This window comes from Heteronotia binoei, chromosome 5, assembly GCF_032191835.1.
Source record: "Heteronotia binoei isolate CCM8104 ecotype False Entrance Well chromosome 5, APGP_CSIRO_Hbin_v1, whole genome shotgun sequence".
Lineage (NCBI taxonomy): Eukaryota > Metazoa > Chordata > Lepidosauria > Squamata > Gekkonidae > Heteronotia > Heteronotia binoei.
In genome coordinates this window covers 68,997,653-69,010,189 of record NC_083227.1, presented here as the reverse complement: position 1 = coordinate 69,010,189, position 12,537 = coordinate 68,997,653, and the positions used below count along the sequence as shown (strand labels likewise).

The 12,537-nt window shown below is 39.9% G+C and overlaps 1 protein-coding gene across 6 annotated transcripts in view; it reads right to left on the bottom strand.

Annotated features, from left to right (window-relative positions):
* The window catches only part of ITPR1 (inositol 1,4,5-trisphosphate receptor type 1), a 353,195-nt gene that overhangs the window by 84,248 nt on the left and 256,410 nt on the right, over nt 1-12,537 (bottom strand). For 3 of the 6 annotated variants that reach the window (XM_060239586.1, XM_060239588.1, XM_060239589.1), the window contains 3 exons: nt 10,846-10,893; nt 7,385-7,517; nt 4,133-4,323 (listed from right to left, as the gene is read on the bottom strand). In XM_060239586.1, the coding sequence (XP_060095569.1) occupies nt 4,133-4,323; nt 7,385-7,517; nt 10,846-10,893 (372 nt within the window). The remainder of the gene's footprint in view (nt 1-4,132; nt 4,324-7,384; nt 7,518-10,845; nt 10,894-12,537) is intronic. The other 3 variants (XM_060239590.1, XM_060239591.1, XM_060239587.1) reach the window with 2 other exon arrangements.

The following is a 12,537-nucleotide window of genomic DNA, read 5'->3' as shown; positions in this document are numbered from 1 at the left end:
ACTGCAGATCTCCAACTCTCCCTTCATGCTTTTCCTTAGGTCTCCCCTTCCACAAAGAACAGCGCTTTGAGGGATATTTTGGAAATCAAATGTATAAAATATTCTGGTGGATCTAAACTATAACCACTATGAGCCATAACTTCTAAGGCCAAAAGACAGAAAAGCAACCCTGACATCTTTTTGTTTGGCTGCCTACTCCCTTCCGCACTGGTCCTGTGCCTTTCATATCCTGGGAAATTATGTTTAAGTCAGGTGAAACATTTTCCCTCTTCACAACAGTGGCCACCATAACATCAGCAGTAAATCCAAAGCTGTTTATTAGGCAAATAACAGCCAAGAAGTATTAGTCGGCCACCTCTGAAAAGATACACAGGTAATGACAATGGATGAGACTGCTCTTTTAGAAGCTTACATGGATATGACTCACTAGCTCATGTCAGGCTTATATCAGAAATCTGATAGGGCATATACTTTTTATGTGACAGATGAGAGACAAGTGTTGAAGAATAATTTCCTCCATTGTTGCTCACTTGCCAAGTTTTCTTTAAAGAGAGGAATTTTTGGTACTGAACTTTATATAAACTAAGGGTTTTTTTGTTATTCATGGGGAGTTAGATTGCAAATAGCACAGTTTATATTTCGGCAAGTACCTTCAAGTACCCTAAAAAGAAAGAAAAAGAAACACCACCAGCAGGTGTCACATACAGACACATTATAGTGTTACTAGAATACTATAATGTCTGTCTTAAACAAACAATAATTATTCTTTAGATGGCTTTTAGATGAGCATCGCACTTGGCAGAAAGGTCTATTATTGATCACATCTGTATCCCATCCTTCTTTCAAAAGACAGCAGAGCCATAGGGGATATGATAGGCCTTAACAAATCACTATCTTTTGGCCTACTGAGTTATATCAGGGTCACCAGGCCATCTCAGGCAACTGGTGGAACAATGGAAGGTGGTTATAGCAGAGATTTTCTAGTGATTCCTAAAGCTATTGCTGTTGTTTCTGGGTATTTCCTGGAAAAGACAACATCAGTTTTGTGATGCCAATGAATTTAAAAAAATCCCCTCCCTTGCCTCCATTCCACACAGATGCAGGAAACAGGAATTTGGGGCAGAGGATCCTTGCCCTGACTGGGGCTTGGCAGCCCTAAATTAGATTCACAGCACAGTATGAATTTAAACTCAAGCCCAACAATACCAGGGCTTTTTTTTTTTTGCAGGAATACACAAAAACACAGTTCCCGCTGGCTTGGTGTCAGGGGTGTGGCTTAATATGCAAATGAGTTCCTGCTCTGCTTTTTTGGTAGATAAACCCTGTGTGGAACAATGGCGATGTCAGGGGTGTGTGGCCTAATATGCAAACGAGTTCCTGTTGGGCTTTTACCTACAACAAAAGCCCTGAACAATACTATTCTGACATACAATACTAGCTTTTAAATTATGCTCTAATGCAGGGGTGTCATTTGTTATGAGGGCTGGATCTGACATAAATGAGACTTTGCCAGGCTGTGTGTCATAAAATGTAATGCCAGGTAGCAAAGGTATAAACTTTATAAAGGACACAAACACAAAGATGTTTTAAAAACTTAAAAATAAAACATGTTTATAACATTAGCACTTTTTGGTCTCAAAGGTACTTTCTTTGTATCTCTCCTGTACAATCCAGGTTCTCTCAGTTGCACAGCAGAGCTACTGAGCCAAGCCTCTCTTTCCTTCTATTGGCTGAGGCTCCTCCCCCTCCTGGTCCCCTGAGAAAGGAAGGAAAGAGCCAGAACTTCCTTTGAAGCAAGCTATCCCTCCCCCCCTTCCTCCCTAAGGGAGGAGCCTCAAGCAATGGAGAAAATAGAGGCTTTGTTCTGTAGCTCCTGTGCGATTGAGCAAGCTTGTCAAAGCAAGCTGTGATGCAGAAGCAAGAGAGAGGGAGAAGGAAGCAGATGACAGCCAGTTGCTTGGGGGCCTGATTGGGGCCCCAGGCCGCATGTTTGACATCTCTGCTCTAGTGGATGGCTAAAAATGTCTGAAAAGCCAAATGTTCTATTCAGCATGCTCCATAGTGATTAAGGCAAAAATATCATTAAATTCCTGTCATTTAAGAGTCTTTTAAGATTGCTCCTTCAACATACCTAATGTAGCTGACCCTGATGGAAAACTGCTGATCCTAATTTACTCAAACAAGGCATAACACGTATGAATTATAGAAAAACATCTATGGTTTTCAATTAAATTTGCTGTAGGTTTTGGGGACCTTTCCTGTTTGAACTCTCCCAGTTCACACACACACACAGAGAACAAGGAGACAGGGCAAGAGAAGGAATCCATCCATACTTTGCATCCATACATAAATTAGTAACACTGGTGTTAGCCATGGTAAAAGAGCAGACAGAGAGAGAACACATTGCCCACAACGCCAACTAATAAATGTGGTTAATTTGAACAAAATGCTAGTGAAACCACTCTACTTCTGCAGAACAAAAATAGTATCTCCTTACCATGTAGCTCACCACATTTGTCACCAGTGTCAAACAAAACAGTAACAACAATAATCTACATATATAAATAATAATGGAACTTCCCTTCTGAGATCTAACAGAAGTATCTATAGTTAGGTCCTGGTGTGTCAGTGGAAACCTTTCTGAGGTTGAAGTTGACCTTAGTAATCTCTCAAGTGAAAGGCAGACAAGGCAGAGGAAAGGTACTTTTCAGCTTTAAAGACAAAAAACACCTGCCATCTTTCCAATAATCTAATCAGTCTCAAAAGTATAATGAAATATAAAAGCCAATCAAACACAGTTAGAATAGCCTACATAGTTTCCTAATAGAGGCATGAAAACTATCCTAGTTCAATTACTGCTTTTGATGGAGAATATTACAAACTGAACTGCCTGCAAGGAGATATCTCAAGGATGAAACAGCATTTCTTAAAGAAACCATAGGACCATATCAGATATGTTCATATGATTATATAGACCCATAATCTGATATATAAAGCATGTCCACCATCATTCTAACTTGTACAATGATTATGTTGATCTGGGTACATCAACATGTGCTCCGTGCAAATGTTGGTAAATGGTTATTTGCAGATAGGAAAGACAAAGTGATATTTCAAGTTAATTCAGTTGTCTTATAAAAGTCATTATCTTAGAAACAAATTACCCAGCTGGACAGCTGTAAGGACAACAAGAAATAATTTCTTCCAATAGCACAACTCATGGCTGATGGCGCAAAAGGGGCCCACCTGCAGACAAGTTTGAGGTTTCTGCGTAGAGGGGATGCCTTAAAAGTTAAAAAAGACACCCCATACAAACAAGAACTGGCCTGTTAAAGAATATGTACTGAGAACAGACAGAACAGCTGAAAACTTTGTTTTAAAAAGACAGTAGGAAAAGCAGAAGATGGAGAAACTGACCCACTTAAGCCTCTAAGAATTTGTAATACCCTGGAGGAGTAGACTTGGGTTCAGAGGTGTTGAATTTATTAATAACTTACTCCCTTTCACCAGTGAATCCTTGTGGGTTCTAAAATGATAAATGTATATTACATAAGCCACTACAAACCATCCTGACAGAGAAGAGTCTAAGGAAATAAATACATATTTGTCTGTGCCGTACTTCTACTTGTTTCGAAAACTTGTCCTTGACTGGAAAAACAAAATTAATACAAATGTCCAAAAGCCCTACATGTTGTATGCAAGGAAGACAGTTTATCTAGCTGATTTTTGATCGTGAAGATAAAAGGTCGAACACATTAATTTTACAGTGACCCACACTGATACTTCAGTAGTGCAGGAAAGTCTGGCTAAGATAATCTCTTAGATCTTCCAGGGGAAATTATATTTGGCTTATTTATTAACTGCCAATTGTGAATTACCATTCTTACCAGAGTAGAATTATCCCATAGAGTGGTTAATCAACTTAGTCTGTGCCTAAAGTTTTCCATTCTCTAAAACACAAATAATAATTCGTCTGTGGAAACTGAATAAGACCTTTTCATCTATTGTGAGAGACTGAGTATGATAGATCCTACCTTTGTACAATGCAGTAGATTCAATGATCTTTATGCTTAACGATTCTTTTTATGTATACACAAGTCTATAAATAGAAGTATACCAGTACTTTCCCTACCTGTATAATAGTGTTACCACCTTCCAAGAGAGCAATGGCTAAAAGAATGCTCTCATGAAAAACTCTGTCACTGGTGGCATTCATGATGAGATCTATGACCAAGTTGGATGCCCCTTCTTTGTCCAGATGACACTGGACTTCTGCTAAACTCATTTCACCACGGCTTGCTGAACTGGAACCAGACCCTCCTCCTAGAAAAAAGGTTAAATTGCACAGAGTGAGAAAGTTATGGATTTCAAGATTCCCACTTAATTATTTCTATCGGGAAATGTAATTCACTCTCCCATTAAAAAGGAACAAAATTTAATTGTGAACATACTCCCATTTATTCACACTTTCATTCCCTGTTAAAGTGCCAGCAACATGCCTAGGGTGTCATTTTAAAAAACCATTAAAATAGCAGTCATAGCAGTCAGACTTGGTCAGTGTGGTCAGAAATGAACAAATAGCAAGGGTCACTTGCAAGTCACAAAGGTTTGTGGAAAGGGCATAGGAATAGTACTTAGTATTTTGGGAAGTGACATTTTGGGAAACAACATCTATAAAAGGTTGGTTCTGAAGTAGGATTGCCAGCTCCGGATTGGGAGATACTTGGAAATTTTGGGGGGGGGAGCCCGGGGAAGGCAGGGACTTCAGTGGGTATAATGCCATAAGGTCCACCTTTCAAAGCAGCTATTTTTCCAGGAGATCAGTTGCAATCCCAGGAGATCTCCAGCCACCACCTGGAGGCTGGCAATGGAAGTTAACTACTGTGATGATAAACAAAGTTTATAGTAGCCATTTAAAAACCTTCATATATTTTAATGCTCTACATTTTAAATTTTACATTCTTCATGTTATAATAAAAATCCAATTTAAATATCCATTCATATATTTCATATTGTAAATTTTGCATACTTCATGTTGTAATAGAGGTCCAATATTAACATTTCCATATTGTAAAAAAAGTCTATGAACACCCGGATATAGGCCCATTTCATCAGTAGAATTCGTCGGGAGTAATGCCTTTCTATGTTTTTTCCAGGTGTAACAGCCACTAGTACTGACCAATGTTCATGATTCTTCTTACCACATCTTTTCTCTCAATCACTCCAAGACACTTAAGTGTGTACATTTTTCATATAGGAGCTAGAGCCAGTTCAAACTGATTCATTTAACCAGATGCTCAAGCCTTCTGGAGTTTGCTGGCCTATAGCCCTCTATGAGTATATTCAGCAAGCTGTTCTTTAGATGGCCATTTGCTCTTATTTTCTTTATAATTAATTTTAATGTTGAGCAGGCCCTTCTTTTTGCAGCAATTTTAGCTCAAAACACTTAAATGTATGGTTTCAAACATGCAAGTACTGTGCCTATCACATCTGTATCCCAGTAGTTGATAGGCACAGTACTGGCATGTTTGAAACCATACACTTAAGTGTTTTGAGCTAAAATTGCTGCAAAAAGAAGGACCTGCTCGACATTAAAATTAATTATAAAGAAAGGGTCACCCTGGAAGCTTCCATGACAGAGTGAGGATTTGAACGTGAGTCCGAGATCCTAGTCTGACACTTTACCATGCTGGCTCTCATCACAAGAAGAGGGAGAAGAACAGACATAGAGGGGAAAAAGACCCTGGGGAGGATGTTCATGGTTGGCATCTGATGGCCAAAACATATGAAGATCAAAGATGTTCTTTCATGTAAAATGAAAACTGCAAGGCCATGGGGTCTCAATTTGGAAGGTGTCATCAGGGAGAGGAGTGGGGATTTCACTCATCATCAGGCATGGTTTTCACCAAATCTACCCCGAACACTTTTTTTTCCTTCAAAAGGGCTAATAATTTTATTTATTTATTCAAGATTTATATCCCGCCCTTCCCACAAGTGGCTCAGGGCGGCTTCCAAAATTGATCAAACATGAAAATTAAACAATTTTAAGTATAAAAACAATTAAATATTTAAGCAATTAAAACCTTAAAAACCAGTAACATTTCAATTACATATAAACGGATGGTTGGGCAAGTTACATCAAGTTTTCATCCTAGCTAGGTGTAAGCTAGCCGGAAGAGGGTCGTCTTACAGGCCCTGCGGAACTGAACCAGGTCCCGCAGGGCCCTCACCTCCTCCGGCAGCTGATTCCACCATGTGGGGGCCATAACGGAGAAAGCCCTTTCTCTGGTGGATTTCAAGCGGGCTTCTTTTGGCCCGGGGATAGTGAGGAGATTTTGTGTTCCTGACCTCAGTGCTCTCTGGGGAACATGTGGGGAGAGACGGTCCTTCAGGTAGGCAGGTCCCAGGCCATATAGGGCTTTAAAGGTAATAACCAGCACCTTGTACCGGACTCGGTACATCACTGGAAGCCAGTGCAGAGTCCGAAGACCCGGCCGAATGTGTCCCCACTTTGGGAGACCCAATAACAGCCGGGCCGCGGCATTCTGCACCAGCTGCAGTTTCCGAGTCCGGGACAGGGGCAGCCCCATGTAGAGGGCATTGCAGTAGTCCAACCTCGAGGTGACGGTAGCATGGATCACTGTTGCTAGGTCGTCGCGCTCCAGGAAGGGGGCCAGCTGCCTTGCCCGCCTAAGATGAAAAAATGCGGACTTGGCAGCAGCTGCTATCTGAGCCTCCATCTTTAAGGAAGGCTCCAACAGCACCCCCAAGCTCCTGACCTTGTCCGCCGCCATCAGCGGCGCACCATCAAAAGCTGGCAGGGGGATCCCCCCCCCCGGGCCGCGGCGACCCAAGCAAAGGACCTCTGTCTTCGTAGAATTTAGCTTCAGCCCACTCAGTCTGAGCCACTCAGCCACGGCCCGTAATGCCCGGTCAAGATTTTCCGGGGCGCAGACTGGCCGGTCGTCCATCAGTAGATAGAGCTGGGTGTCATCAGCGTACTGGTGACACCCCAGCCCATAATAGCCAAAGACGGCAATGGTTCCAGTCAGCTCATTTTTGTAGTATTAGGTTTAGTAGATTTCTGTTACAATAAAAATCTAGTCTGGAAGAAATCAAGAGTAATCCAATCCAGGATAATTCTGGAGGTATGGTAAACAGGGGAGGTATGGTAAACCAGGAAGAAGCAGAAGTCAATTAACAGATCTGTTCACATTATTTTAGGGATTAATTTCTTCTGTGAGTGACAAACAGGTCGAAGAAACAGAAAGAACCTACTGAGAAAGCTGCTGGACCTGTCAAATATACAACTTGTTCAATAGCAACAACGCTTTCAAAAGGTTGCAGGCATACAAATGATTAATTAGCACAGTGCATATCCTACCTCCTCCTCCGGCTTTACTAGGGCCTCCAGAAGATAAGGGGCCATTGCCAAAACTAGTGAGGCTCTCTCTTCTTCCTGCAGTTCGGACATTGCCATAGTAACGGTTGACCAACACCTGTCTGAGTGCCTCACCCTTAATTCAAAGAAATTAATAACAGTCAAATTCCAAATATAATGAGCCAGCAAATATCAAAAACAGAAACAGGTCAATTGTTTTCAGTTCAGATATATCACCAGGACAGAAGAACATGGGATGTTCAAGCAATACACCACTGAGATCTTTGTAATCCTCCTTGAATCTCAGTGAGAAGGACAGAAAACAAGCACTTTTGCCAGGTACAGGCTTCTTCCTCAAGCTTTAGAAAATACTATGAAAATATTATACACAAGCCATTGTACATAATACTAAGAGTAGTTCACAGACCCAAGTTTTTTACATCCCTTGGACGTCAGTGTCACCATACAAAGCAACAGAAGATAGAGCAAAAGACATGGAGTATAAAAGAGGCCACTATCAAAATTTATACTGTCCTTTTCTGGCTGTTATCACGCCCGCCCCCCCTCCCAGTCATCTCTCTTATAGTTTTAGATTGTAAGGTCCTCTAGGGCAAAGGCCTCTCTTCTTGTCCTCTGAGAAAGTGAAACTAAGGGCACAACAACAGTAATACTCTTTTTTTTAACTGAATGAAGACTACAAATAATCACCTCCCCATTTAGTTACAGACATGAGATGGTAGGCTTTTTAATGAATGCCACATGGTTTTCAATAACCTGGATCCACCATCAGTCTTTGTGAGAAAGGTGGACAAAGAAATGAACTAAATAGAATAAAACTGAAAGCTAATATGACATTGCTAGGATCATATGTAGGAGGGAAGGTGGCATAGTAATAATCCCATCTTGAAAGCGAAAACTGGGTCAGTACTTGGGAAGGTAGACCACCAAGAAAAGACTCTGCAGAGGCAATAGCAAACCACCTCTGCTTCTCACTTGCCTTGAAAGCCCCTTGCTGGGGTTGGCATAAGTTGGCTGTGACTTCACAGCCCCTTACACACACACATGTACAGAATCATCTGCATTTAGCAATAAAGAGCACCCTTTGAAAAGGAAGATGAAGCAATGATCCATGTGGATGGGCAACATTGTCATTGAGCACTATTAGGATGCTTACACTGAAGCTACAAGGTGAAATGCTGATGCAGAGGTGGCCAAATTGTGGCTCAGGAGCCACATATGGCTCTTTCAAACATATTGTGTGGCTCTCAAAGCCCCCACCCTGCTGGCCAGCTTGGAGAAGGCACTTGTCTCTTTAAATCACTTTAAGCCAAGCCAGCTGGCGGTTTAGAGAATGCATTTAAATTTAAAGTTGCTTTCTTTCTACCTCTCCATCCTCCCTCCTTCCTCCATTTATTTGCCTTCCTTCCTTCCAGCTCGCAAACATCTGACATTTATTCTGTGTGGCTCTTATGTTAAGCAAGTTTGGCCACCCCTGTGCTAGTGTATCATAAATTATTTGTAAAATTAAATTGATTCTCATCTCCCAAGATATCATTAAATACCTGTTACAGAAATCTCTTTACCTACTACATTTACTTTCATTTCAAAGTTCTTCCACATACCTTTTGATAAATTATAAATTAGTTAGAACATTTCTGACATAGTCCAGTAAGTATATTTGGTGGAAACTGGAAGCAAATTTCCAAGGACGGGACAAAAAGCAGATTATTAAGGATAATTTTCAATCAAAATAAAAAAGATTGGATGAAAGCTATGGGACTGGATTCAAAGGTGCCTTTTTGTTCATGGGAGAAGTTTCAATGGATAGAATACTTTTTCTAACTGCAGAAGAGGCCCTTTCATAAATGGAAAGTCATCTGGGTCCTTCCTACTATCTGGCAAAAGCCAATACCATGTGGAGCATATAAAACATTATGCATAAATACATTTACTGAGTCTTGAATGATAATCTACATCCTTCTGTGCAAGAGACAAAATTAGTGACTCTGCTCCGGAATTTTGCTCCTGAAGGTCAAGAGATCCTCAGGAGTCATGAGGGAACCAAAATGGGGGTTTGCAATGTGAAGGGGGAATTGGCAGAAATCACACTCCCCTTCTTCTCCTAGTGTAAGTTGTTATGCAAATGAAATGATATCAGATAGGATCCAACCCGTTAAGTATAAGCAAAAGAAGATTTCCAAATAGTTCTATTAATTAGAATGGACTTCAGCAAGACCATGTCTCTAAAGATGAGATTTTATCACAAAAGGGACAAGCCCCACCTGGTTGCTATTAAAAAGAACACCAAAATATGAACGAAATACCAAAACTAAGATGGGGTAATGATAATACAAGCCTGACAAATACCCAGTTCATATCACCATAGATCTTTCCAGGTGCAGGTCACTTAGAAGGAAATGAACACACCACCTGTCAGCTATCACCGTTGACATCAATCCTGATGCTTATAGGATTGAAATTAAAATATCTACCAGACAGGTTAAACATATTTCAAATGAAATTGCCTTTCCATCTTTTAGAAAAGAAACTTGTTACTCATTAGAACTAAAGAAAAGCTACAGTTGTACATCTTAATTTCTACAATATTTACTATTGGTTGCCACAGTAACTAGTACTTCTACCAATTATTGCATTATCAATGGAACAGCAGCACTGATTCTCATCCCACATAAAAAGAAGAAATGCCTGTTCATAATAATTAAGACTGGACATCTGTGTTTTTTCCCAGTTATAAATCTAGAATAATGATACTGTTAAACACCAAGCATTGCAATACACTGATTGGACATTATTACAAAAGCACAGATCATTTCACATATTCTCCCTCTACATTTCAGAATTTCACACCTGGCGTGACTTTGTCCATGGGGTCCCAAAGAGTCGGATTCGACTGTGTGACTGAACAACAACAAAATTTCAGAATTGGTTGCAAAAGTTTCCCAATTTGACAATATTAAAATAAATTTGGAGAAGAAGGCTACTGATGCTGGTTCAGTGAAGAGACTTCTGTTATCATGGCCTATGGTGCAAAACAGATTATTCAATCAAAGCTCCATACATTGTGCCATCATATACTTCATCCCATAGCTTTTGGAAAACAATTCATTGCCTTAAGAGGCTGTCCATAGGATCCCAATTTATGATGGCATATGGAGTCAGCCAGGCTCTTCCAGCTGACAGATTCCATGCTCTTTAAAAACCACACAGAGATACTAAGAGAAAACACATCCAAATGCTTTCCCAAGGAATCTGAACATGTATTTGTTATCTTCATTCCATAGTATTTTTCTTTGAAAAGTTAAAGAAGTGCCAAATCTAGCATTTCTACTGGGTACCTTATTTATTTTTCTAAAGTTGTTCAAAAAAGGAAGAGCAGAGAAAATACCCGTGCAATTAGTGAATGCAGCATACTAAACCTAAAGACCGCCACCGAATATACATACCCTTTTACGGTCTTCAAGCTGCCTCTGTGTTTGACTTTGATCAAGTTCCTGGTGAGTATGCAGAAATTCTGTTTTAAAGTCTGATACTAAAGAGACACTAAATAGATATAGCATCAATAACTAGGCTAGTTGAGCTTTATGTTTGAGAGTAACAATGAAGATGAAATCAGTTGTACTAATAAGCCATTTTATTAATGAGTGCTTGAAATTCTTCTAGTCTAGTTAAATGTCAAAGTAAAAGTTATAATCCAGCCATACAAAGCATGTGTCACCATTTTATTTTTTTGCACAGAGAATACAAAAAGCCACCATCTATTTTTACATTTACTGACAGTAATGAAGAAACAGAAAAGGAAATTGCTATCAGTGACATTCATGCATACAGACACAGACACACACATTATATGTACATGTGGCTGAATGCGCTGTTATTGCACAGACACAATTCAGTCTCTTCCAAATCTCATTTTCAAAATGTGGAGAGGCTTGAGAAGGATTTTTAAATGCCTCTTTTCCTTGAAGTGAAACAGAAATCCTGCCATCAAGATTTTCATTTTTCTCCTAAGCAAGGGCAAACACTAAGTAGTTGAATTGTAACCCTTAATAGCTTTTTGAGGGAGCAGGATGGCTGCAAATTAAAATTCTTCCAATTTCTGGAAAGGTCACCCCTAGAGGGGCCTATGGATTGAAATATTGACTCTTAAATACTAAATTTTGTATGGAAACATTGCTTGTTATCAGACAGCAGCTCTCCTCTCTCCCCTGCAAAAAATAAGTGGACCTTCCCCAAACTTAAAAAAAAATTAAGGATTTAGTGCAAAAGCATTCAAAAAGGGACCTAAGAAAAATACTATGCATACACATGAGAAATTTTCTTTAAACATCTTCTCTACACCAATCCTCCAAAGTGATTTCTTGAACGTAGAGGATTTTAAGAAGTGTTCTGAAACAATTACAGGGGAATGGCTTGTTGGATGCTTCTCGGAATGTTGGGTGCTCTCTACAGATGTTGTTGGTACACTTGTGAAGGTCTAGGGAAAAACTCAGAAAATTTAGAAAAAAAGCAGTTTCTTTCTGATTTTTCTGAGGACTTGACTGAGTTTTTTCTGATGGGGAAATTGGAAATTTTGGGTAATGGAACCCCCCCCCCACTCCGCCTATGAAGTATTTCTCTCTTTTAAAAATACTTTTAAAGGCAAGGAAGGGATGCCGTTGATATACACAGATGGATTTCTGTATCCAGAAGAGTACCTAATGTTCATGAGAGGAGCATGCAGGGTTCTCATTGCTTTTCAACTGTGGCATACCTTCTGTTGTCCTTAAGACTACTTGTGGTTCCACAAACCACTGTGGCACATATACCCACAGATTAGGTTAAAAAAATAGTTTGGTCTGCCTTGCAGGAGGGAGGAAAAAAGATTTTTTTGGGGGGAGGGGGCAGAAAAGGCACCAAAGCCTCAGAGGAAAACTTAAAGTTTCATTGAAAACTTAACTGTTTCTAACCAGATAGCAAATTAAGGCACATGTGCTAAGATAGCATAGGGTGCAATAGTTTGCAGTTTTCTCTCTAGTATTGGGTATACTGCAGTTTTCCTTGCACAAAATTGAATCATTTACAACTTTTATATTCCACCAATATGTCAAATATTGCAATTTGACATGTTAAGTTTTAATGACACATTTCATGTTGAC